The sequence below is a fragment of the Mirounga leonina genome, unplaced genomic scaffold (assembly GCF_011800145.1).
Source record: "Mirounga leonina isolate KUSES-001 unplaced genomic scaffold, KU_Mleo_1.0 Mir_125, whole genome shotgun sequence".
NCBI lineage: Eukaryota > Metazoa > Chordata > Mammalia > Carnivora > Phocidae > Mirounga > Mirounga leonina.
Genome location: NW_023270305.1, coordinates 49,887,838 through 49,913,770, shown reverse-complemented (window position 1 = coordinate 49,913,770; position 25,933 = coordinate 49,887,838). Strand labels below are relative to the sequence as shown.

The 25,933-nt window shown below is 39.3% G+C and overlaps 1 protein-coding gene and 1 long non-coding RNA gene across 5 annotated transcripts in view; both read left to right on the top strand.

The window, feature by feature from the left end:
• Positions 1-25,933, top strand: part of UGP2 (UDP-glucose pyrophosphorylase 2) — a 69,706-nt gene that overhangs the window by 42,750 nt on the left and 1,023 nt on the right. For all 4 annotated transcript variants that reach the window (XM_035001438.1, XM_035001437.1, XM_035001440.1 and 1 more), the window contains exons 4-9: positions 15,763-15,948; positions 17,198-17,331; positions 18,954-19,251; positions 20,756-20,953; positions 21,498-21,740; positions 24,863-24,967. In XM_035001438.1, the coding sequence (XP_034857329.1) occupies positions 15,763-15,948; positions 17,198-17,331; positions 18,954-19,251; positions 20,756-20,953; positions 21,498-21,740; positions 24,863-24,967 (1,164 nt within the window). The remainder of the gene's footprint in view (positions 1-15,762; positions 15,949-17,197; positions 17,332-18,953; positions 19,252-20,755; positions 20,954-21,497; positions 21,741-24,862; positions 24,968-25,933) is intronic.
• LOC118008065 lies at positions 21,748-23,258 on the top strand. The gene is made up of 2 exons (XR_004678556.1): positions 21,748-22,698; positions 22,812-23,258. It is a non-coding gene; the product is annotated as an uncharacterized LOC118008065 (long non-coding RNA).

Genomic DNA, 25,933 nt, shown 5'->3' with positions numbered 1-25,933 from the left:
GAAGACAGAAATGGAAAAACATTCCATGCCCATGGATTGGAAGAACAAATATTGTTCAAATATCTGTGCTACCTAGAGCAATCTACACATTCAGTGCAATCCCTATCAAAATACCATCAACTTTTTTCACAGAGCTGGAACAAATAATCCTAAAATTTGTATGGAACCAGAAAAGACCCCGAATAGCCAAAGGAAAGTTGAAAAAGAAAACCAAAGCTGGTGGCATCACAATTCTGAACTTCAAACTGTATTACAAAGCTGTGATCATCAAGACAGTATGGTACTGGCACAAAAACAGACACATAGATCAATGGAATAGAATAGAGAACCCAGAAATAGGCCCTCAACCCTACAGTTAACTAATCATCAACAAAGCAAGAAAGAATATCCAATGGAAAAAAGACAGTCTCCTCAACAAATGGTATTGGGAATATTGGACGTCACGTGTAGGAGAATGTGGACCATTCTCTTACATCATACACAGAAATAAATTCAAAACAAAAGACCTAAATGTGAGACAGGAATCCATCAAAATCCTAGAGGAGAACATAGGTAGTATAGTAATCTCTTTGTCCTCAGCCACAGCAACTTCTTGCTAGACACGTTTCCAAAGCAAGGGAAACAAAACCAAAAATGAATTTTTGGGACTTTATCAAGATGAAAAGCTTTTGCACAGCAAAGGAAAGTTGACAGAACCAAAAGGCAACCTTCAGAATGGGAGAAGGTATTTGCAAATGTCTTATCAGATAAAGGGCTAGTATCCAAGATCTATAAAGAACTTATCAAACTCAACACTGAAAAAAACAATCTAGTCAAGAAGTGGACAGAAGACATGAACAGACATTTCTTCAAAGAAGACATAAAAATGACCAACAGACCTGTGAAAAAATGCTTAACATCACTCAACATCAGGGAAATACAGATCAAAACCACAATGGGATACCACCTTACACTGGTCAGAATGGCTATAATTAGTAAGTCAGGAAACAACAAATGTTGGCGAGGATGCTGAGAAAGGGGAAGCCTCTTACACTGCTGATGGGAATGCAAACTGGTGCTGCCACTCGGAAAACAGTGTGGTGGTTCCTCAAAAAGTTAGAGCAATCCTACAATTCAGGAATTGGCACTGCTAGGTATCTACCCAAAGGATATAAATATAGTGATCCGAAGGGGCACATGCATCCCAGTGTTTATAGCAGCAGTGTCCACAATAGCCAAACTATGGAAAGAGCCCAGATGTCCATCTACAGATGAGTGGATAAAGAAGATGTGGTGTACACACACACACACACACACACACACACCGATTCTTATCTTTATATAACAAAAACACATGATATTTAAGTTTAGGAAGCAAATAGTCCTTTCAAAGAATAAATCAGAAATCTTGGCACCAGCACTGTTCTCTAAACAATTACTCTCATCAGCACCAACCCAGTAACTCATGCTCAGTATCCTTCAATACAATCTGCTACCTCAGTTACTCATGTCAATCTTAGTAAAAATCTCAGCAAGAACTAGTACCAGGAGCCAAAATCATAAAAGTCACTCATTTTCACCCTAAGTCTCATGTTGTCCAAACTTAAATATCATGCGTTGTAACAAAAACGCATGATATTTAAGTTGTAACAAAAACGCATGATATTTAAGTTGTAACAAAAACGCATGATATTTAAGTTGTAACAAAAACGCATGATATTTAAGTTGTAACAAAAACGCATGATATTTAAGTTGTAACAACGCATGATATTTAAGTTTGGGCAACATGAGACTTAGGGTGAAAATGAGTGACTTTTATGATTTTGGCTCCTGGTACTAGTTCTTGCTGAGATTTTTACTAAGATTGACACGAGTAACTGAGGTAGCAGATTGTATTGAAGGATACTGAACATGAGTTACTGGGTTGGTGCTGATGAGAGTAATTATTTAGAGAACAGTGCTGGTGCCAAGATTTCTGATTTATTCTTTGAAAGGACCTGTTTGCTTCCCCCCCTGTTAAAATTTTTTGCCTTTGGACATGAGGATTCAGTGTATGAATAGGACAGCTGATTCTGTCTACCACTGGAAAAATTGTACTCATGTTTTCCTGTCCACAGTTTTAGGTAATATTTACTTTAGAATAATTAAAAATAATTTTTAAAAAACCCCATAGATGTAGGAGCTGATATTATTAATAGCAAAATTAAAATATGTCCTTGATTTGATAGTTTTCCTTGTGTTTTTATAATTCATAAGCGGAAGAAGACAAAAGAACTTTCTTAGGAAATGTACTTTTTCAGGTTCAATTTATAATGTTTATTATGTGATCATTCTGTTTGCTTATCACAGAGGGATCGTTTTATAATTACTACACTAACATGGCCTTTAAACGTTTTTTTATGCAAAGTCTTAGATTTAGGTTTTCTTTATCAAACTTATATATCATGTATGTTGATCCAGTACTTTTTTCTTGAATTAAGATAATAGGTGTTTGTAATCTGGTTTCTAATTAGTAGTTAAACCACTTTTGTTTTAAACTTAGCATTTGAGTAGAAAAAAATTCCAAAGAACAGGTTTCATTTAATTTATTAATATTAATCCATATTTGCTCCATTCATTTACTCACTTGTTTACTCAAATATGTGAGTGCCACCAATAAGCTTGATAACTAAAGGTGACAGATATGGTGGGGGGAGCATCACATGGCAGTTCTGTCCTCGTGGAGTTTACAGTCATGGACACATATGGAGGACTAAATGGACAGTGTGGAGACAGTGTAATAATTGCTACCATAGAAGCTGGTAGTACTTGAAGCTAGAAGTAGGGGTTGTGCCACATCCACTCCTGGGGGTATGAGGGTCATAAAAGGCTTTTAAAGGAAGTGATATTTTTGCTCTGTGGTCCTTAGACACCTTGATGGGGCATACATGTGTGCCCACACATACACACCTACCTAAAACACTTAAAATTTTTTTTAATGCTTTTAGTTATAAAGTACACATAAAATATACCATTTATCTTGATCATTTTTTAAAATCTTCCTTTTATCTTGATCATTTCTAAGTATATGCTTCAGTAGTGTTAAGTATATTCACATGATTGTGCAACCAATCTCCACAACTTTTTCATCTTGTAAAACTGAAATTCTATTCCCATTAAACAGTAACACCCATTCTCTCCTTCCCTCAGCTCATGGCAACCACCATTTTGTTTTCTGGCTCTATAAATTTAACTACTCTAACCACTTCATATAAGTGGTAAAAGACTTTTTTAATCTGAGGTTTTCTTTCTTTTGTTTTGAAAATTGCCTGAGTTCTGCTACCAATGACATATCCTTGCTTTTGCTTTGCCGGACAAATAGGAGATAAAAAACCTGGGGGATTGTTAGGCGGTGGTGTTCTTGCCAGTGGAAGCACAGAGCCAGCATAGCCTAAAGGAGATCCTACCTCTTTGGCCGTCCGGGGAAGTTGTCAGGCAGTATGGAGCCATTTTAGGAGAAGCAAAGTCTAAAAAAGCAGAAATATTATTAAAACTTGGATTTTTCTCACCTCAGAAGATTGTCTGAAAACAGGGTTTGGCAGATCCTTTCTGTAAAGCGCCAGATAGTAAATATCTTAGACTTTGTTGGCTATGCATTTTCTGTCATGATTACTCAGCTTAGCCACAGTAGCATGAAAGCAGCCATAGATTTGTAAACTAATGAAAGTGGCTGTGTTCCAGTAATAATTTATGAGAAAAGGTGGCAGACCTGACTGTCCCAAAGGCTATGGTTTTTGACTCCTGTCTTAAACTATTCTTAAATTACAAATGACTGGAGTGAGACTTCGGGTGAGACCCATAGCTGGGAGATCATTAAGCTGGTTTGTGATTTGGAGCAGAAAGAGAAATTCAATACCATATTCTATCAAATTTGTGCCATTGGGTGCAAGCTGCACCTTTTGTGTACCACTAAAAAAGACAAATAGTGCAACCAATTGATTGTAAGATCCAATGAATATATGCTGCATCCTCGTCTCAGAAATGTTAAAACGTGGGGTAGGAGTAGAGAGTGTGTCTGAATCAATGGGATAATGCCAGTCAACATTTATGCTCTTCCTATGGGCCATACACTTTGCTCGGCACTTTACCTGCATTATCTCATTTATCCTCATAACAAATCAATGAAGCAGATGAAAAAGGCTGAGAGCAGCTAAATTACTTGCCATAATAAACAGTGGAGTCTAAGATTCAGACCCAAGTGGCCTGGCATTAGAGCCTGTGCTCTCAGCCACTGTCCTGTACAGCCCCATTCAGTTCTGCAACAGTCTTTGTTAGATGGTCCCATTCACGCTGGAATTGTAGTTTATTACAATGATTTGAGTCAGGTCATGGAGGAAACACCGGCTACATCATGTCCTTGCAATTTGAGACATTTCTCAGGGCAGCCAACTACTGGTTTTCATCCCTTATGTGCCTGCTGGTGCCCTAAGAGAAGAATTACTGTGAATCCCTTCTGAAAATGTTTTTAAAATGATAAAGTTACCAAGAAGCCAAGCAAACTTGTGTTGGAAGAGAAGTGTCTTGGTGCTCTGTGCACAGATAATATCTGTGATGCCATCCAGCACTTCCAGTCCTGTTGCTGGAGAGGAGGGTGAGTGCCACATATCACTGTGACTCTCCTTCTGCGTCTCTGAGCTTTGCATTGAAGATGGCGTGATCCTGCATGAGTGATGCAGCACCAAAGACGACCTTATTGACCTTTGAAGACAAGGGAAATACTATGAGCCACTGAGTTCTCAGAGTCTTGGAGAATTTAGGTGTTTCTATTACAAGCCTCCATTCAGCTGGTAGAGCAGGCTGTGAGAACTTGCCTTGGAGAGAGTTGAGGTTTTTCATAAAAAAGAAAAGTCAGAATAGAATGGCAGTTAAAGATGGATGCATGTAACCTTCTCAACTGTATCAGTGTCCGTTTCTTACTCAAGCCAAACGGAAGACTTCTCATTGAAATTCAGTGGAGAGAGTTTATTTTTTGCTTTATTTGCATATTAACTTTCATTGGGAAATACAGCATCTTCTATAAAGATTATTTTTAAATCTTTTTTTTTTTTTAAAGATTTTATTTATTTATTTGAGAGAGAGAGAATGAGAGACAGAGAGCATGAGAGGCAGGAGGGTCAGAGGGAGAAGCAGACTCCCCGCCGAGCAGGGAGCCCGATGCGGGACTCGATCCTGGGACTCCAGGATCATGACCTGGGCCGAAGGCAGTCGCTCAACCAACTGAGCCACCCAGGTGCCCAAGATTATTTTTATATTCAGTGAATGAAATTCCACAGGAGTGAGGTAAATCATATGCAAAAAGTTTTTTGTGTTTTTTTTGTGGGGGTGGGGTGGGGTGGTATTTTCACTTTTCTGAAACAGAGTCCATACCTGATAGTTCATAAAGCCTGAGAATTGTTGGTCTGAACTGAGATGTGGAGGATAAAGGGAAGACCATTGGTGAAGTGAAGTTGCATGAGGGGGCAGAAATGCAGGGGCCTACACTCAACAGATACGGGACGTTAGAGAGCCCACTGCTCCATGTTCCTGGAGTACAGCATGTCAGGGAGAATAGGAGAGGAGAAAGTGCAAGGCACAAAGGGTCAGATCATTAAGCACATTGCAAACCATGTCTTCCAGTTAAGATTAGAGGCAGCTACATTTAATAGTGAAACTCAGAATAACAAATCTAGAGAGAGGCAATCCAGAGCTAGTATGGCAGCATGGTGCTCATCAGGGACCTGGGCTTCTCTGTCTTGCCACTCTTGCCATCCTTAGCGTACCTCCTTATGGTCCCAGATGGCTGCTTGAATGAATTCTAGTCAGCATGTCTCCGTTCTAAACAGCAGGAAGGAGGAGGCCACGCCCTTGCGCTTTCACAGAGACTTCCTGGAAATCTTTCACTTCCATTTAATCACAGCTTTGGCTCAAATAATTGCAAGGGAGGCTGGGAAATGTAATCTTTTATTTGGGATGGTGGTGTGCCCAGCTGAGAATCAGGGTTCTTAAGTAGAAAGGAAAAAATGATGTTGGGGTAGGCAGCTAATAATCTCTGCCATGCTGTATTAATGCTTTATTTTGTGAATGATGTAATAAGGAGAGAAACATGTTCAAATGTTCTTTTCTAAAAGATTGCCAACTGCAAGGTGAAGGTGGATTGGAAGGAGGTAAGGAGATCATAGAGGCCACCACTGCAATAACACAGGTGAGCGGTGAGCAGGATGCTGACTGGAAGGAGGGACAGTTTCATGAGACTCACAGGTCTTGGTCATTGATCAGATGTGAAGAGTCTCCTGGCTTAGCAGCTGGGTTTGTCTTTGTGCCATAGAGCTAGGAGTGAATAAATGAAGCCATGGGATTGGAGCAGATTGCCTGGGAAGAGGAGGTCTACCTAGAATGGGTTTGAAAAGGAACAGGCAGAAAGAGGAGGAAAATAGAATGTGGTGTTTCAGAAGTCAAGGAGAAGAGAGCATGTCAAAATAGAAGGAGTGGTCAGTTACATCAAATGCAGCTGAGCATGCAAGAGAAGAATTGATGTCACTGATAGGATTTCACAATTAAGAGGATGTAGATGACCTTGTTAAGAGCAGTTCACTGAGCCGTAGAGAAGACCAGGTTGCAGTGGGTGAGTGAGGGATGGGAGGTGAGTGCAGCAACTTTTTCAGGAAGCCCTGCCTCTAAGAAGAGGGAGAAGAAAGGGATGTGGGTGTAGAAAAGGATGAGTGAGTGAATGCATTGTTGTTTTCTTTCTTGGTTTTTAGATGGCAAATGTTGAATATGTTCATATCAATGGAAGGGAATAGAGAGGGAGAAGCTGCCCAAGAGACTGGATGATTGATGACATAGATTCTTGAGATGGGCACTGGCAGAGAGCTTGCCTACCAGGTCAGGCTCCTGTAACCAGAAGGAAGGCAGAAGGAAAAAACAAAGATGGAGATGCAGGAAGGTTCTTTCTGACCATCTGGTGGCAGAAAGTTGAGGGCATTCCTGTATATGATGGTTTTTATTTGCCCTATGAAATAGGGGTTGAGCTCATCTTGGTGGCTGAGGGGCTGTTGGTGAGTTTGTTGGTGGACCATGTGATAATGTACACGATTTGCCAGTTTTTCCTTTGTGAAAAAAAAAAAATCTATGGTTTAGGTATGTCATTAATGTGTAGGAGCTTTGAGATGACCCAGATTTCAGTCATTATCTTTAGAAATGTGAAATGAAGAGATGATATGTGGAAGTGCCTAGCATTGAACTTGGCACACAGAACACCATGCAGTAAGGGTTTTGTGAATAAGCTTATGCTCTTAGAATATTTCCTGTACATATGGAGCATCATTCCAGACTTGTTTTACTATTTACGTAGTTCATTTTCTTTCAGGCAAACTTGCTTTTTTTGAAAAAAAGATCTTTCAGATTGCAATAATCATACCCTTGTGAACCATAACAGGGCAGGTACTGTTAGCTTGTTTTGAGTGTTTGGCATTGCCTTCAGGAATAGCACAAATATGCTACCAAGAACTGGGTTATACAGACTGCTAATGGGAACAGTGTGTCCATGACTGTGTGATGAATAAAGCTTTTCTTCTAACTGGAAACTAACTTGTGAACAGACACAGATCATGGTAGACCATTTTTAAAGGATCTTCTTAAAAATCTTCAGTTTCGGGGCACCTGGGTGGCTCAGTCGGTTAAGCGGCTGCCTTCAGCTCAGGTCATGATCCCGGGGTCCTGGGATCGAGCCCCGCATCGGGCTCCCTGCTCAGCAGAGAGCCTGCTTCTCCCTTTCCCTCTGTCTGCCGCTCTGCCTACTTGTGCTATCTGTCTGTCAAATAAATAAATTTAAAAAAATATTTAAAAAAAAAATCTTCAGTTTCTGCAGAAAAAATAGATTGACATACTGCAGGGAAGAATCTTGTTTAAGTCACGTTCTTTAGTACATTGCCAGCTACTTTCTTTTGTTCACTGCCCAGAGGAAGTTGGGTGCTTGACCAGTTCTCTTCTCCCAGGAGGAGGGAGGACAAGTGGTCTAGCCTTCTGTGTGCATCTTGCAGGGAGCCTCACGGGGTTTGCTCCACTTCACCATCATGGTTGCCCTAGTGGATTTAGTTGCAGTAGAGGTCTTCTTAAAACACTGAATTCTCTTCATGTCCTGAGAAAGAGAAACAGTGTGACCTTATTGAGAGCATAAAGATGGCTCTAGTGATTGACTGAGGTGATTGAGTCAGAGTAACATGGAGGCCATGTCTGGCAGCGTGTGGTACTCCCTGTCATCTCTGAACACCATCCATCTTTGCATGAGTAGATGTCTTTGTGCATTCTCCTGGGGCAGCTGAGAAGAGGAGAGTGAGGGGCCGGTCTAAAAATGTCTCTGTGACTTAGGTGTGTCCGGTATAACTTCAGCTGTTGCCAAGCAACTTTCTAACACAGATCCCCTTGGTTTGTGGAACTAAACTGAACTCTGGGGATTGCTTGGTGAGGTCCCTCGTGAGGGTGTGGACAGCATCACCCACAGAAAGAACTTGTGTTGGCACATAAGGTGGTTTATGTGATGGAAAGCTGTGCTTACCACCTAATTTAACCTGTAATAAACTTTAGACAAAAAGTATCCTGGCTTCCTGGAATCGTATGATTGTACCTTTCTTTGTACATGTGTGTATCTGTGTCTGTTTGTGTGTGTGTGTGGGGGGGGGTTGGCTGTAAGTCAAGAAACATAAATGAAAAAAGCCCAATGAAGGCTTCCAGCAGTAACACTAACCTGACCATTCTGGACATCTCTCCCCTCGTCACAACTGTTCGCACTTTGTGACTCTTCTTCCTTTTCCCTCCATCGTTCTGCTCAGTCCTCTTCTTGCTGACAGTCAAGTTCCTCAGTGAGGCCTGTTTTTAATTAGCTGCTAAAGATCAGATATAGCAAGACGAGTGGTATTACTGAAAGCACCTCGCGAAGAACCATGGTTCCTTGACATTTATAGAGGTGCGGTGACTCCTTGCCCACTCAGCGTCGGGGGGAGGGTTCTAAATGTGGCACTTCACAGAGCCTTCTGGCCACTCAACTCGATGGTAAACAAGTCTTTCTACTTGTGATTTGCCTGGGCTCATGCCCAAAAGTCCTTCTTAACTCAGTTTTGGAACTTGATGTTATGTATGAATCAGTTCATTTTATTTCATACCAAATATTTGAAAAGTAATTCAGAATTACATTTAAAATTTAAACTCAAGTTCTTAAGATAACCAAGCTTGGGGAGATTTGAATTAAAACTAAAAGTATACTTGATATATCTTTTGGCTGAGAGTCAAATGGCTTAGTATTAAAATCATTGCGAGGCCTGATGGCTTCTATCACTATCCTAGAATAGGGTTTTGGGATACAAGAAAAAATTTATTTAGCCTCCATAGATTCAGTCATAAGGAATGATCTTCTTAAAGTATTATAATAGAATGCATGTTTTTAAGTTTATTGGTGTGAACAAAATGAACTTTTTCTTTACTTTTCATGAACTTTATATTCTTTATGGTGTGTGGATCAAAGATGATTTATCTTGAATATATATGATTTTGGAGGGTTTTTTTTTCTCCTGGTGAAATTTTTTTTTTAAAGATTTTATTTATTTATTTGACTAAGAGAGACACAGCGAGAGAGGGAACACAAGCAGGGGGGGTGGGGGAGGGAGAAGCAGGCTTCCCAACGAGCAGAGAGCCTGATGCGGGGCTTGATCCCAGGACCCTGGGATCACGACCCGAGCAGAAGGCAGACGCTTAATGACTGAGCCACCCAGGCGCCCCTCTCCTGGTGAAATTTTAGGCACAAGATGATACTTGGTTTTTAATTCGTCTTCACAGGAAGTGAAAAATTCCTGTTAGTGTTTTTCCTTAAAGACTCATGCCCGAAAGGGAATTAAATAGCTAAAAATTAAACATGGTTCCTAAAACTCACTTTAATGCTCTGCATGTTAGTATACCAAGCATTTCTTTAAAGGTTAGGATTAAGATATAATCCAGTTTACATTATTTACTTGATATTAGTATGTAAGTCTGTATAAACATTTATCATTTCAAAAAGGAAATTGTATTTTTCCTAAAGATATCTTACATATTCAATTTTTTTTTACTGTCAGTTTCCCAATTTAAATTTACCTGAAATATTTGCAAACATTGTTGTACACAAAATGAATAGCTTTTAAAATGTAGCGTTTTTTACTCTTGTAGTAATCATTTATATTAGACTGGTAGAACATTCATGTTACATGAAATTTTTCACCCCAAGTTACATCTAGAATGTTTACCTTGATTTGAAACAGATTAAGATATACTCCTAATGGTATGCCTTTTTGAATTGGATAATGTTGCTAAAATGGTAGGATATGATAGTACCTCTATCATTACAGGTTCTGGGACTCCTGAATTGGTGTTTAGGTGTAGGGTTTGGCATTCAGCCTTCAAAAGGGTTAAGCTAAAGCTGAATACAGAGTATTTGGTCAGATTCTGAGACTGAAGTTGAACATCAGTGTATCTTAGTAAAAAGCTTACTACTGTGCATTGTTGTATAAATGGAATGTTGATTACTGAAGACAAGGAAGAATTAGGTTTTAGCTCATCTTTTTATATGTTTAGTCGAATGTCTTGTGATGTCAGTGTTATTAAAGTGAAAAAAGATTACACTGAACAAAAAGGATCCTGGCAGAGTTATATTAAAAGGAAAAACATAGGGCACCTGGGTGGCTCAGTCGGTTAAGCGTCTGCCTTCGGCTCAGTCATGATCCCAGGGTCCTGGGATCCAGCTGCACATCGGGCTCCCTGTTCGGCGGGGAGCCTGCTTCTCCCTCCTCCCCTCCCCCTGCTTGTGCTCTCTCTCTCTCAAATAAATGAATAAAATATTTTTTTTAAATGAAAAAACATAATTGATTCCTTCGTTGATTTTTTTTAAATAGACCATCTAGAACTGTGTATGCCGCTAGCCATGTGTATTGATTTACATTAATATTAAACAAAATGAAAACTTTAGCTCTTTAGTTGGCATGAGCCACATTTCAAGGGCTTAACAGCCGCATGTGGCCAGCACAAATAAGACATTTCCATAATTGTGAGAAAGTTCTATTGGACAGCACTATGTCTAGAGAGTGACAGTGAAAAGAGTGCCATCCTATTGATGTTTTGACTACATACTTAATTATGAAGAAATCTTTTTATATTGTTTATATTTCTGTAGTTTTTTTCCTTGAATGACAGGCTGCCTATCCCTTAGAGATACTAGGAAATTCAGAACACAGGTGTTGAATGATGTCTGAAACCCAAGTCCTGCTGTTCTGCATCGTTTTCACATGTATCTGAAGAGCAGCATTTTTTAAAATTTATACTTTTAGAACTGTGGTTTTGCTTGTAGCATTTTTTTCATAACCTTTAATTTTTTAGTTCAGAGTTAGGGTGTACCGTTCAATAAATTCAAATAAAAAGAATCTGTTTCCTAATTACTAAGCTGAGACTTCAGAACTTGTGTCCTATTCCACTTTTAATATCTGCAAATAGAATATGTAAGTTTTATAAGACTCAGTTTGCCATAGATTGTCGACCTGTACCTGTATTCCAGTCCTTCATACCAGTTCCCCTTTTCCCAGATACGTTGCATACACATCAATAAACTTTAAATATGGACCTTTTCCTGGAAAAATCTGCATTAATTTGGAATATTCTCAAACATATAAGCCACTTTGCTTAAAAAGAATGCTAAATGACTTGGGGACATTATGCAAAGTGAAATAAGTCAGTCACAAACACTGTATAATTCCACTTGTCTGAGGTACCTAGAGTAGTCAAACTCACAGAGGTAGAAGACAGAAGGGTGGTTGCTGGGAGCTGAGTGGAGGAGGGAATGGGGACATGTTTTTTAATGAGCATAGTTCCAGTTTTGCAAGACAAAAATAATTCTGGAGATTGGCTGCCCAACAGTGTGAACATACTTAATACTTGAACCGTACACTTAAAAATGGTTAGGATGGCAAATTTTACGTTACTACAATTTAAAAAAGACTGTCAACAAATTCGGTTCTCCCAACTTGGTGGTTTTCTTTGAGAATGTCTTGTTTATTCTTTGCCCTTTGCATTTTTATACACACTTTAAATTGACTTGTTAGCTTCCACATAAAAAACTGTTGAGATTTTGATTAGGATTGCATTGATCAGGAGAATTGACATTTTTATAAGTCTTGTAGTTTACAAACCTGATAAATATATCCCTGAATTTATTTCTTTTAACTTTCCTCAAAAATGTTTTATGAAGTGTTCAGTGTAGAACTCTTGTATTTCTTTTAGATTTATTCCTAAGAATTTGTTATTTTTGATAGTGTAATAAAAGGGAACTTTTAATCCTATTTCTAATTCTCATATATATAGAAACGGTTCATCTTTTTAAACCATCTTTACACATTTCGAAACATACAATTCATTAGCGTTAAGTACATTCACAGAACTCTTCGATCTTGCACAATGAAAACTGTTCCCATTAAACACCTCCCCATTCCTCCCTACCCCAGTCCGTGGGAACGACCCTTCTACTTTCTGTCTATATGAATCTGATGGCTACTCTAGGTGCCTCATAGAAGTTGAATCATAGAAGTATTTGGGGTTTATGACTGGTTTATTTACTTTAACATATTCTCAAGGTTTGTTCATGTTGTAGTACGTGTCAGAATTTCTTTCCCTTTTTAAGGCTGAATGATATTCTGTTGTATGTATATGCCACGTTTTGTTTTATCTGTACATCTTTTGATGGACATTTGAGTTGCTTCCACTTTTTGGCTATTGTGAATAAACGCTACTGTGAAGGTGAGTATACAAACATCTCTTTGAGAACTTGCTTTCAGTTCTTTGGGGTATATATCCAGAGGTGGGCTTGGTAGATTATATGGTATTCTGTCTAAAATTCTTTTAGGAACCACCATATTTTTTTCTTTAACAGCTACACACCATTTTACATTCCCACCAGCAGAGTTCAAGGGTTCTAAAAGCAGTTGTTTGTTTTTTAAAATATTGACTGTGTATCTTCAATGTTGCTATGTTTACATTATTCTAATAATTTATTTGTAGGGTCTTTGGATTTTCTATATATAAAATCATATCTGAATAATGACAGTTTTGTTTCTTTTAATGGCTATATAAATTGAATACTATATGGCAGTGAAAAGTGAATTACTATAGCTTCATGCATTAATGTGAATTATTCCTATATATATATATAATTCAATATAACATTGAATTAAAGAAGCAAGTCAAAAGTTTAGAGACAAAATTAAGTAAAATATTATCATTATGGATACATACATAGGTGGTAAAACTAAAGTGTAAACATCAAGATGGTGGTTACCACTAGGGGTGGAAGAGGAATGTGATCAGGGACAGACTCAAGGAGGCTTCTAAGTTACGGCAGTGTTCTTTTTTATTTAGGTTATTCTTTTGACTGTATATATTTTATAACTTGAATGTATGATATTTCATAATGAAAATCTTTTAGGTGAAATTGGAAAATGTAGGCCTGTCTCGCCATATGTAGAAAAAAAATTCTTTTATGTATTCTGTTTTTTTAAAGGTATATTAAAGGAAGCATTAAATAGGTAAAAATATTTCTGAACTAATGATTTTACCTAAAATGAATGCATGAACTAGGGAGTTTTAGTTAAATTGATTTTCACACCCTCTTGAGCCCTCTGTAAAGATCAGATTCTTTTCTGGAAGTCAAAAGTAACTGCTAAATGGAAATTCTTGGCTTTTAAAAGATAAGTGGAAAAATAATTGGCTTGGTTCCATTTGCTAACTCTTTTGAGTAAATGTAATGTGCCCAAGAAATTCTCCTATAACCTAATAATAGAGTGTTTGAAGCCATTATATCACAGTGGCATTCCTTTTACTGACTGGTTGATGTCAACAGCTCTGCTGATGAAAGGATTATAAACTGCTATGTTATATTAGGGTGACAGGTTCCAGCTCTGTTATCTCCTCTTATTTTTCTAGTAATATAGCACTTAAATTGGACTTTTTCTCTCAAGTGATATTACCAGTTTCTTTGACATGCCGAAGAAACGATGTTCATGGCGGTGGGGTCAAAACATCCTTCGAGGAATGCCAGTCAACTGAGCCACAGGCACTTGGTGTGCTTGTTGGGTATCCCAAGTTGTTATCATTCGTACATTGTCCTCACATGGACCAGGTGCTGCCAGAGAAGCAACCAGTAGTCTGTGTTCTTTCCTGCCTCCCCATCATCCTTCTTTTCCTTGGTGGTGAGCATTCCAGTACTTAGGCAGCACCCACTGAGGGCCATGGTGCCCACAAGTCTGTCCCCTCCTCTGGTCTTTCCATACTTTTAAGTATGAATGACTGCTGAAGACTGCTTAGTGGCACCTACCGGGAAGATTGGCGATCCTACCACATTAGGAACTAATTCAGAATGAGTGATAACTAGGGGTGGTAATCAGTGGAGGGTCTTAGAGAAGAGTGCTTATTTCTCAGCATTTACACCAAGCAAAAAGTGCATTCATCTGCAGTTGGCAGTTAACAGAGTGTCTTGCAGGGTAGAGGAAGTAAGAAGCAAGACTAGTTTGTGTGGAAAGAACTGCTAACAGCAGAAATTGTGTGGTCAGGAGTCGACATAGGACATGTATGTGTGTTTTGCCTCCAAAGCCTAATTACTAGAATGTGAGCCCATCAGCTCCTTTCCCAATTACAGACTTTATCCCTCACCCACCCCCACAGCCTCTATAGGTAGCAAAACGAAAACAGCTCAGCTCATAGTAATTGAGCACTTACTATAATGGTTGTATTTCTTCAGTCCCCTCAATTGTTATCTGTACTATACCATGATGACGTAATTGAGAAGTACATTAGATGATATATTCCATTAAAGAAGGATAACCCCAAAAAAAGCCCTGTAAATGGTTAGAGAGTATACCGTGATCTTTTTAAAAGCTTTCATTCTTGCTATAAGATCTTTAGACTTGCTTGTGCCTCCTGCTTTGAACATAAGAATTTGGGCTCCCACTATGTGGTTGTTCCCTTCACAGCATGAAGAGTAATGCTCTGTGCTCCCAGAAATACACAGGGGTGCAGGGAGGAGGGGATTCTCTCCAGCCTCAGCTCTTGCCTTTCCTACCCCATCAGGGTATTTATTGGAGCAATGAGAACACAGTTTTCCAATATGATCTGCTATACAGTGATGCCTGACAGTTAAATTCTTAAGGAATTCTATCCTTGTTACATACCTAGAAATATGATAAAAACCCCATGCCACCTTCTTCCTCTGAAGACTTACTATTGAATGGAGGAGAAAAGCATTTGGTTTTGGTTTTTGCCTCCTTTGGGAGAAGGAATAATGTATGATCATATATGTACTTCTCCAGAATTGAAGTAGATCTATACTGCACTAGAAATATTTGCAGATTTGATGAGTTTTGTGTATCCCATTTACTATATTGATGCAAATTGAGAATTCTTAAGTTTTTAAAGGTAGTCCAAGTGACTTAGATGTCCTCAGGAGCCAGACAAGTCTTTGCAGACTGTAACTTCCCCCCTTCTCGTACTCCATTCTAATGTAAATGAACCACTGAACTACTTTGTTAAAGAGCAGTTGCCTCTGAGTAAGTACCGGAAGGACTTGTGACATTAAAGGAAATGTTGAAACTTTCCATGGAGAAAAACAAAACTCTTTAAGGGCACATGGAAATAACCCTGAGATTGATTGGATTTAACCTCTCATAAAGCTATTTGAATTCTGTAATTTGTTTAAAATTTCAGATTCAACCCTATGAAAAGATAAAGGCCAGAGGCTTACCTGATAATATATCTTCCGTGCTGAACAAGCTGGTGGTGGTGAAACTCAATGGAGGTTTGGGAACCAGCATGGGCTGCAAAGGCCCGAAAAGTCTGATTGGTGTGAGGAATGAGAATACCTTTTTGGATCTGACCGTTCAGCAAATTGAAGTGAGTAACATTCAGCCTTTCTCATGAACTACTAAAACCAGTTTTAGGTTATTATAAATGTTACGTTACAAAATAACAGATGTGGATTTGAGCTAGTCAAGGAGCTTGCTATCTTTAGTTTCTGTATTAGTATATAAAAAGGTTTGGTGTTCCCAAGGACAAATCCTTAGGGTGATGTAAAATAAAAGCTTTTGATCTTTAAGTAGCATTTGTGGTTGTTGAAATCTCTGGATCTTTTTGGATTCTCCTTTGATCTCCCCACCCTCCTCCCACCTTTTCTTTTGGATGGCAGCCTTCATCACAGCTGGGATGGTCTGGCTTTATTAACCCCTTTGGGGAGGCCAGGGAGAATTTCCGTATCTGGTCGGCAGCCATGGTTGCCTAGAACTGTCCTTGCCGTCTCTCTTATGATAAAGTCAGTAATCGTGGGCTGTAAGTTCCTTCGGGGGAGTCTTCTTCATCTCTCTCTCTCACGTCCAGTACGTGCAGGCAACTACAGTATTAACACTAGCAGCAGCAACAACTAACGGTCATCTAGCCTGGAGTGGATGTACACTGAGTGGGGTTCTGAGCTCTGTTCGTGAATGCCTCACTTGTTCCTCTCAGCAACTCTGTAACATAAGTACTCTTTATATTATCATCCCCATTTCACAGGTAAGGAAACCAGGGCACAGAGAGGTTGATTTACTTGCCCAAGATTCCCTCTGTGAACACAGGACGGTCTCACTTCTGAGACCTTGTTTTCTTCTCACTCTGTGTCGCCTCTTAACTCTTCCTAGAGATTGAAAAGATTTCAGCTGGGGTGCAATTCACAGTTCTTGACATTAATCCTGAGACTAGAGAACCATGTTTTTGTAACATTTGTACTTTCATCCCCACTGTGCTCTGGACACAGAGTAAATGCTCTGTCAGTATTTGCCTATCCAGTAAGGCCACAGGGCCCTGGCGGGGCACACAACTCGAGTCGGACCATGGGGGTGTCCCGGCTCTGCTGACGACCTGCCGCCTCTCTGGCCCTTAATTTAGCCATCCGTATATTGCAGACAAAGTTTCCGTCTCATAGGATTGTGACTTAATGAGCAAGTCCATGGTGAACTGCTTAGCAAAATATCCGGCTTGTGCAAAATATTTGTATTGGGCTACATATAGGTGATGTTCTAGATACTTTGTGATTAGCCACTATGAGTTTTACATTTTTAAGTGAAAGAAAAGTAGGTCTGGGTAATCTGATTGTTATTTTCCTCCCTAGCATTTGAACAAAACCTACAATACAGATGTTCCTCTTGTTCTAATGAACTCTTTTAACACGGATGAAGATACAAAAAAAATACTACAGAAGTACAATCACTGTCGTGTGAAAATCTACACTTTTAATCAAAGCAGGTACAATAAGTAATAAAAAGTCTGGAGGGTGTTACTCCTGGGAAACAAAGATGTCTTTGTCTTGTTTAAATAGAGCAGCCTCAAGATGTATATGTGCCAAAAACTCATGTTTGAAAATGTTCAGTGTCTTTAAAGGCTGAACACTTGTTCACAGATAGGTGATTGTTATAATCACTCTGTGATTCTTCCTAAGAGAGAATCTGCTTGTTCCATGTCCAGAATATTTGAGGATGGCTTAGGTCTTTGCTTTCTGAGGGCATATTTGGGCTCCACATGGGTGGATGAAAACTTTTATATGTTCTACAATAACCTTCTTTCATATGGGAAGAAATTTATTCAACATCCGGAATAGGCTTGGGGGAAATTTAATAAATCCTGGAAACAGATCTTCTACTTTGAGGAAGGGAAAGTAAGTGCAGGCATATCTTGTTTGATTGCACTTCAACTGCGCTTTATAGATACTGCATTTTTTTTTATAAGTTGAGTATTTGTGGTAACCCTGCATTGAGCAAGTAAGTCTATTGGTATTGGTGCCATTTTTCCAATAGCATCTGCTCACTTTGTGTCTGTGTCACACATTTTGGTATTCTCATGATATTTCAAACTTGTTCTTTATTATTGTATTCGTTATGGTGATCTGTGATCAGTGAGTCTGACCTGCTGAAAGCCCAGATGATGGTTAGCATTTTTGAGCAATGAAGTACTTTTTTAAATTAAGGTATGTACATTTTTTTAGACATAATGCGACTGCACACTTAATATAATGTAAATATACCTTTTACATGCACTGGGAAACCAAACACTCACTTGGCTCACTGTATTGCGACATTTCCTTTATTGCTCTGGTTTGGAACCGAACCTGCGGTATCTCTGACGTATGCCTGTAGAAAGGGATTCAGGTGATGACTTTGGATAAAGCTCAGGCAACTGGGGAAGTAAGTCTCCCATCTAAGGATGAATGTGGGTCCATATGAATTTGTACAGAACAGGTACTTCTAAAAGTTGTACCATTTGTTGTTGTTTTCATCTATTTTCATGGACACTTGCTATGTTGCAGGTGCTCTGCCTCCATCTTCTGGTTGGTCCTTGGTCTGTTACAGTGCTAGCTCCTCCGTTTCCCCCTCCTCACTGCCAGCCCCCACACCTGTCCTCGCTCGTAGTAGGGAGGAGATGTCCCTGAGCACTGATGTGCTGCTGACTTTCTGGGAAGGAAAGAAAGCACCACCCCTGAATATACGGTTGTAAGAATGGGCAGATTTTTCCAAACTTGGAGGGGAAAGAACAATTCCATGACCAAAGAAGTTTGAGAAATTTACTTAATGTATTTCTCCTCTTATAGAGTCATCAAATCTATGAATACCCTAGAAGTATGAGGTGTCCTCCCATCTGTATAACAGTGGAAGTTTTTTTGCAGCAAATCTTATGATCTAGGAAACTTATTATTGGACAACACAGATAAGAGATTTTCTTAAATGGATTTACCTATGATTAAATTACTATTGATAGCCTGAGAAGGAGGGAAGTTTTATTTAACTTTAAATGCATTGTTTTACTTGAAGGTCTGGAATGCTTTACAGAATTGATATAGAAAAAGACCTTGGTTTGTTTGTTTGTTTTTTAAGGTACCCGAGGATTAATAAAGAATCTTTACTGCCTGTAGCAAAGGATGTCTCATACTCAGGGGAAAATACAGAAGCTTGGTACCCTCCAGGTCATGGTGATATATACGCCAGTTTCTACAACTCTGGTTTGCTCGACACCCTTATAGGAGAAGGCAAAGAGTATATTTTTGTGTCTAACATAGATAATCTGGGTGCCACCGTGGATCTTTATATTCTTAATCATCTAATGAACCCACCCAATGGAAAACCCTGTGAATTTGTCATGGAAGTCACAAATAAAACACGTGCAGATGTAAAGGTAAATATTGAGAGGAAACAGTTTGGGGAGTCACATCTTCACAACGCATAGGTTTTGTAGTTCAAATGCTTTTTTTTTTTCCCCCTCCCACCTCCCTCCCCTCTAGAACCCCCAGTCTGTTTTTCAGAGACTATCGTCTCTCATGATTCGTCTCCCCTCTGATTTCCCCCACTTCATTCTTCCCCTCCTATCTTCTTCTTCTGCTTTTTTTTTTTCTTAACATATATTGCATTATTTGTTTCAGAGGTACAGATCTGTGATTCAACAGTCTTGCACAATTCACAGCACTCACCATAGCACATACGCTCCCCAATGTCTATCACCCAGCCACCCCATCCCTCCCGCCCCCCACCACTCCAGCAACCCTCAGTTTGTTTCCTGAGATTAAGAATTCCTCATATCAGTGAGGTCATATATGTCTTTCTCTGATTGACTTATTTTGCTCAGCATAACACCCTCCAGTTGCTTTTTTTAATTGGAAAGTTTCAGTGGTAAACAAAACAACACATTCATCCACTTGGTAACATCATTGTAAGACAGAGTGAGATAGTATTCTGTAGAGTACCCTAAGTTCCACCTGACATAACTGTATATATATAAATTGAGCTTTAACGGTATTGTTGAGTGATCTATATGGGCGATTTTAACTGAAAACAGTTCTATATATATTTATAGGATAAGTGAAAACACTTTCAAATGTTTTGTTCAGACCTTTGATATTCTTCTAGTTTGGTGCTTATTTCATTTTTCCTTTAGTGAAAATGTACTATTTCTTTTTCTACCTATGCATTTTTATATATTTTCTTAATCACTGTAATATCTCTGTAGTTGCGAAACAAATGTTTTTTTAACTTTGCATGTATAGTGGTCATGAAATGGTACACAAGGTTTTACTTCTTGGCCACAGGGAGTAAAAGAAATGGGCAGTGTGTAAATACTAAAATGGTCAGTCCCTAGGCTGGGTTCTGTGCCTCTTGCAGTGCCCCCTGATGCGTGAGTGAACATTCCCCTCTCCCCACATGGCTGTGGCCTCATGACTGTAAGAATATCTCTAAGCTGAGGCCACTCAGGGGGTCACTCCTCACCCCTTGTGCCTCTGTCCTCCCTTTTCTCCTCCTATCCTAGAGCCAATCCTAGAGCAGGGTCTGAGGTAGTAGGACTAGTTATTTAGTGATGGACGGTGGTTTGGGAATGAGAGGAATGGCTGTTCCTATAGCAGACTTTCAAAAAGCGAGGAAGACTCTGATGTACTCCCAGGGCTTTTACTGTGGACAAGAGGCTGTGTATATAGTATAAAATGACAACCTGAATATTTTCTTTGGTTCTACCATCATATGTATGTTGCTGTGTATCAAAGATTGAATCAATGCCAAAACTTTTTATTTCTGGGGGATTTTATCATCAGTGTCTTTTCTCTAACACTTTCACAGACTAGAAATAGCATGGTATGGTTATGACTGGGAGAGATGTGGAGGTACTCACACACTCCTCTCTGCCTTTCTAGGGTGGGACACTCACCCAGTATGAAGGCAAACTGAGACTGGTGGAAATCGCTCAAGTGCCAAAAGCACATGTTGACGAGTTCAAGTCTGTATCAAAATTCAAAATATTTAACACAAACAACCTATGGATCTCTCTTGCAGCAGTTAAAAGACTGCAGGAGCAAAATGCTATTGATATGGAGATCATTGTGAATCCAAAGGTAAGCCAGAGGTGCAGCCCTTGCCTCCCTACACACAGATCCACTGCCCATTCTCTCTGGCCCATCTATTCACGGGTCCTTCCTTTTTGCCTAGTAAGTCACTCCAGTTCCTGGCCCTGTCTTTCAGAGTCTATACACCATCTCTTTAGTGTGAAGCCTTGGTGCTCTTACTTGACGCAGGGCCGTGGTAGTGGCAAGAGCACTGGGCCCAAAAGTAGAGAACCTACCTCGGTCTTGTTGCTCTGATACTTAAAGGCCTTTTGGCCACAGGCATCTCGCATGAGTTTTTTGTGAACCTCCGGTTCTTTATCATAAAATGGAAACATTACTAAACAGGAGTTATGATGCTGAAGGAAAAAAAAAAAAAGACCATGTATGTCTAAGCACCTGGCATATGGTAGCTACTTGCTAAATGTCACTTCTCAAAATTCTGTCTCCTTCAATGGATCTCTGAAACCACTCCCCAAATATTAACCAGCCCACATGGAACTAAGTTGCTAAAACCTATTTCTCCTCTCCCCCTGCCCGCTTTTCTTTCTTACAGACCTTGGATGGAGGCCTGAATGTCATTCAGTTAGAAACTGCAGTGGGCGCTGCCATTAAAAGTTTTGAGAACTCTCTAGGTATTAATGTTCCTAGGAGCCGCTTTCTACCTGTCAAAACCACATCAGATCTCTTGCTTGTGATGTCAAACCTCTATAGCCTTAATGCAGGATCTTTGACAATGAGTGAAAAGCGGGAATTTCCTACAGTACCCTTGGTTAAATTAGGCAGTTCTTTTACAAAGGTACGTAATTATAGATATGATATACATGTGAATTTATAGTTCTTAAATGTGTAAGTATAAAAATGATTGGAATGATGTGAATTGGGGTCTAATTACACTCTCAGCGGCTGACCTATTACATTCCTCTGTCTTTGCTGTCTTTTAAAGGGAATCAGCATTAGAAGATAGAGATGTAACTCACTTTTGAAATCTGATTGCTAAAGAGTAGGAAAGAACGTTTAATTTTGGGACATTTTACTTTATGTCTCTTGTAAAACCATTTACTGCTTTCATCAGTGGGAGAATGTTAATTCTGGTTTAACAAATATTGAGCCCCTACCATGTGCTGGGCAGTGTTCCAGGTGCTGTGGATAGTTAGCAGTAAATAAAATGGACTAAAATCCTTGCCTTCATGAATATTCTAGTGGGGTAAGAATGATAGGCAAATGTATATTATGTCAAGTGGTGGAAAATGCATGGAGAAAAAGCAGGAATAGGGAATGTGTGGGTGCAGTGATGTTGGTATAATTTTACACTGCATGAATAGCATTCCAAGCAGGGAGAATAGCAAGTATAGGAAAACCCCACCCTAGCATGGTAAGTGGAATTCAAAACATTTCATCACATCAAATATCGTGAAGTTAATGAAGTGTTTTGTGGTTGGCCTGGCGTCCTGCTAGGCCCTCCAGGCCTAGTCTAGTCCTGGTTGTGGTTAGTGCCACTTGGTGTGGAGGTATGTTCTGCCTCATATATCGATGGGGGATGATTCTGGGTCCTGTGGCTGTGCTGCAATTTCCAGGATAACATCAGGCACTTTAGGACTCCCCCTATTTGGGTGCCTCTTATCAGCCTGGTTGAGCTGGGAAAATCCTGGTGGTACAGAGAGGGTACTGCCAGCCGTTTTTCTTTCTTTCTTTTTTTTAGAAACCGGTTATTTGACAGAGAGCGAGCGTGTGAGCACATGTAGGCAGAGCGGCAGGTAGAAGCAGCAGGATCCCCACTGAGCAGAAAGCCCAATGCGAGGCTTGATCCCATGACCCTGGGATCATGACTTGAGCCGAAGGCAAATGCTAAACCAACTGAGCCACCCAGGCGCCCCAGCCATTTTTCTACCCAGCCTCACCCCTCCCCCTTCATGTCCCCCTCAATCTTCCTAGCCTTCTCAATACCCTGCAGGAGATAAGAACGTTAGCTGCCCTAATTTGAGAACAGGGGCTGAGTGGGCAATGGCTAGTTGCTCTGAGTTTTACAGAGCACAATATGGCTGGGGCAGAGTAATAAGCAAGTGAGAGATGGGGGAAGTAGTTGGGTCAGACAGGGAACAGTCCTAATGTGTAGAACCTTGTAACTAAATACTGGGAATGTGGGTGGCTTTTTTTTTTTTTCCCTGGTGGATGAGAAACCATCAGAGAGTTGCGAGCTAAGGTGAAGTGACCAATCTGCTGAGCGAGGGTAGAATCAGAGAGACCAGGAATAGGCTGTTGCAGGAATTCTGGCAAGAGGAAATGGCGGCTTTGATCAGGGTGATGGCAGTGGAAATAGTGAAAAAATGTTGACATTCTGAGAAATTTTGACAGTTGTACCTACAGAATTTGCAGTCGGACTAGATGGGAGTGCAAGAGAGAAAGGGTTAAGGATGATTGCAGGGTTTTTAGCCTGTGCAACTTGAAGCATGGACTTTCCTGCCATTTATGGAGATGGGGGAAGTAGGTTTAGGGGGAGCAGGATGGGGAATTCAATTTTGGAGATACTGTATTTATTAGACCTTCAAATTTATTAGACTCTTTCTAGATCAGAGGAGAAATCTAGAAGAGCCAGGTAAATTTGAGAGTCCTCTGTTTATAGCTGGTATTTAAAGCCATGAGATAGGGATCACCTAGGGAGGAAGTGGGAGGACTATTCCCTAAGACATTCCAAGGCTTAGAGGATAGGGATGAGGTAGAGAAAGCAGCAAAGGTCACTGAAGAGATACAGATGAGGAACTGGGTAGAAAACCATGAGTGTGTGTGTCCTGAAAGCCAAATTAAGAAAATGTCTCAAGAGGGAGTGATCATCTGTGTCAAGTGCTGCTGCTGATTCAAGTAAGATGAATGGTTCAAGATCGATGAGAATTCACGTAGATTTATCAATATAGAAGTTCTGGAGCCTGACTGGAGGGGATTTAGTAGAGAACAGGAGAAATTAGAGAGATGCAGACAACTAATTCAAGAATTTTGCCCTAAAACAAAGCAAAGCAAAACAATTGCAGCCATAGATAGAAAGGGATATAAGATTTGAGAGTTCTTTGTTTGCTTTTTAAAGATGGGAGAATTTATGGGATATTTATACATTGCCTGGAATTGATGTGATCAGAGAGAGAAAACATTGAAGAGGGAGAAAGAATCACTGGACAATATCCTTGAATAGGCCATAAGGAGGCCTGGCCTTAAGTTGGAGTATACCCAGTACTAGGAAGGGACAGAGTAATGGGCTAGGGGGCAAGTAGCCCATTGGTAGCCCATGGTAGAAGTCAATGGACCTTTTCAGATTGCTTCTAATTTTCTTTTTTTTAAATTAATTAATTTATTATGTTAATTACCATACAGTACATTATTAGTTTTCGATGTAGTGTTCCATGATTCACTGTTTGCATATAACAACTTTTCAGATTGCTTCTACTTTTCTTAGCAAAATAGGAAACAAGGCCCTATAAGACAATTTCTACAAAGTGCCCATAAATCTCAGGAAATAAAAGGTAATCATTTGTAATGATAATTTGATAATTTGTGCTGTTGCTGTGCATGAAATATTCTACTTCTTCTGAAGCCCAGCTCCAGTCTAGCTTGCTTCAATGATGATCTCTTTCCAACTACACTCCAGATTATTTGAACTACTCATTGGGCTCTTAGCGTGTTGTTTATTTATTAATGTCTGATCTGCTCAGTGGTGTCATAAATTGCTTAATTGTAGGGACAGTGTTCATATCTCATGGTCTCTCCTGCACAGCATCTAGCATATAGCAAATGCTTAATAAATAGGTTCTCCCCATAGAGGGCCTGAGCTTGGCCATAAATAGAATGTTTTCACAGTTCAAGTAAACTATCTTGTTAATTTAATCTGTTTTTTTCTGTTAACCCATTTTTGAAACAATTTGTTTCTTTCAGGTTCAGGATTATCTAAGGAGATTTGAAAGTATACCAGATATGCTTGAATTGGATCACCTCACAGTTTCAGGAGATGTGACATTTGGCAAGAATGTTTCACTAAAGGTGTGTTGTTCTGATGAAAATTACAGTTCTTACAGCTTTACAAAACAGGTTTCATTTTCTAGTCCTAAATTTACCTTTATTTTAAAGAATACCTCTTAGTCTATACCAGATGTTTATAAGACATAAATATATTTTTAAAATGAAATAGCTTACCACAGTATTTAGTATTAATAACTATCTTCCATAGATATACAACATAGTTAAAATACAACCACAATTGTTGTATATAGGAACTTTGTGGAATATAGCATTCAAATGGAAAGCAAACACCAGTAAGTAATTTAACTGGTACTATTTTATTGAAATGACAGTCTGTAAAAGAGAATCACTGTTAAAGTAGCATTAGCTCACCAAAGATGACTATTTGAATCTGAATGAAAGTAAATGACAACTTCACTTATACTGAATATAATCTATTCCTTTTAAAGTAATCGATTGTCGTCAGTATAGAGATTTATTCACATACCGTAGTACTTGGGTACCTTGATGAGTATCATTCTAGCCTAAGAAATAGGAAGGACTATAGGTATAAATATTAAAGCTCAGAACCAAAGATACAACAGCTTTTTCCTATTAAAAAAAAAAAAAAATCCCATACCTAGAGTACATGTGGTCTTCCTTTAGTAAAGCTCCTTAAATGAGGATCTTAGAAAAACAAAAAGATATAGATATAGGTGTATATAAATATGTGTGTGTCTATATGTATGTGTATACAGTTGACCCTTGAACAACGTGATGGCTTGGGGTGGTGACCCCCGTGTAGTCAAAAATCCATGTATTTGACTCCCCAAAATGTAACTATTAATAGCCTATTGTTGACTGGATGCCTTACTGATAACAGTTGATTAACACATATTTTGTAGGTCATATATATTATATACTGTATTCTTACAATAGAGGAAGCTAGAGATAGGATAATTTTAAGAAAATCATATACAGTACTATACTGTATATATTGAAAAAAAT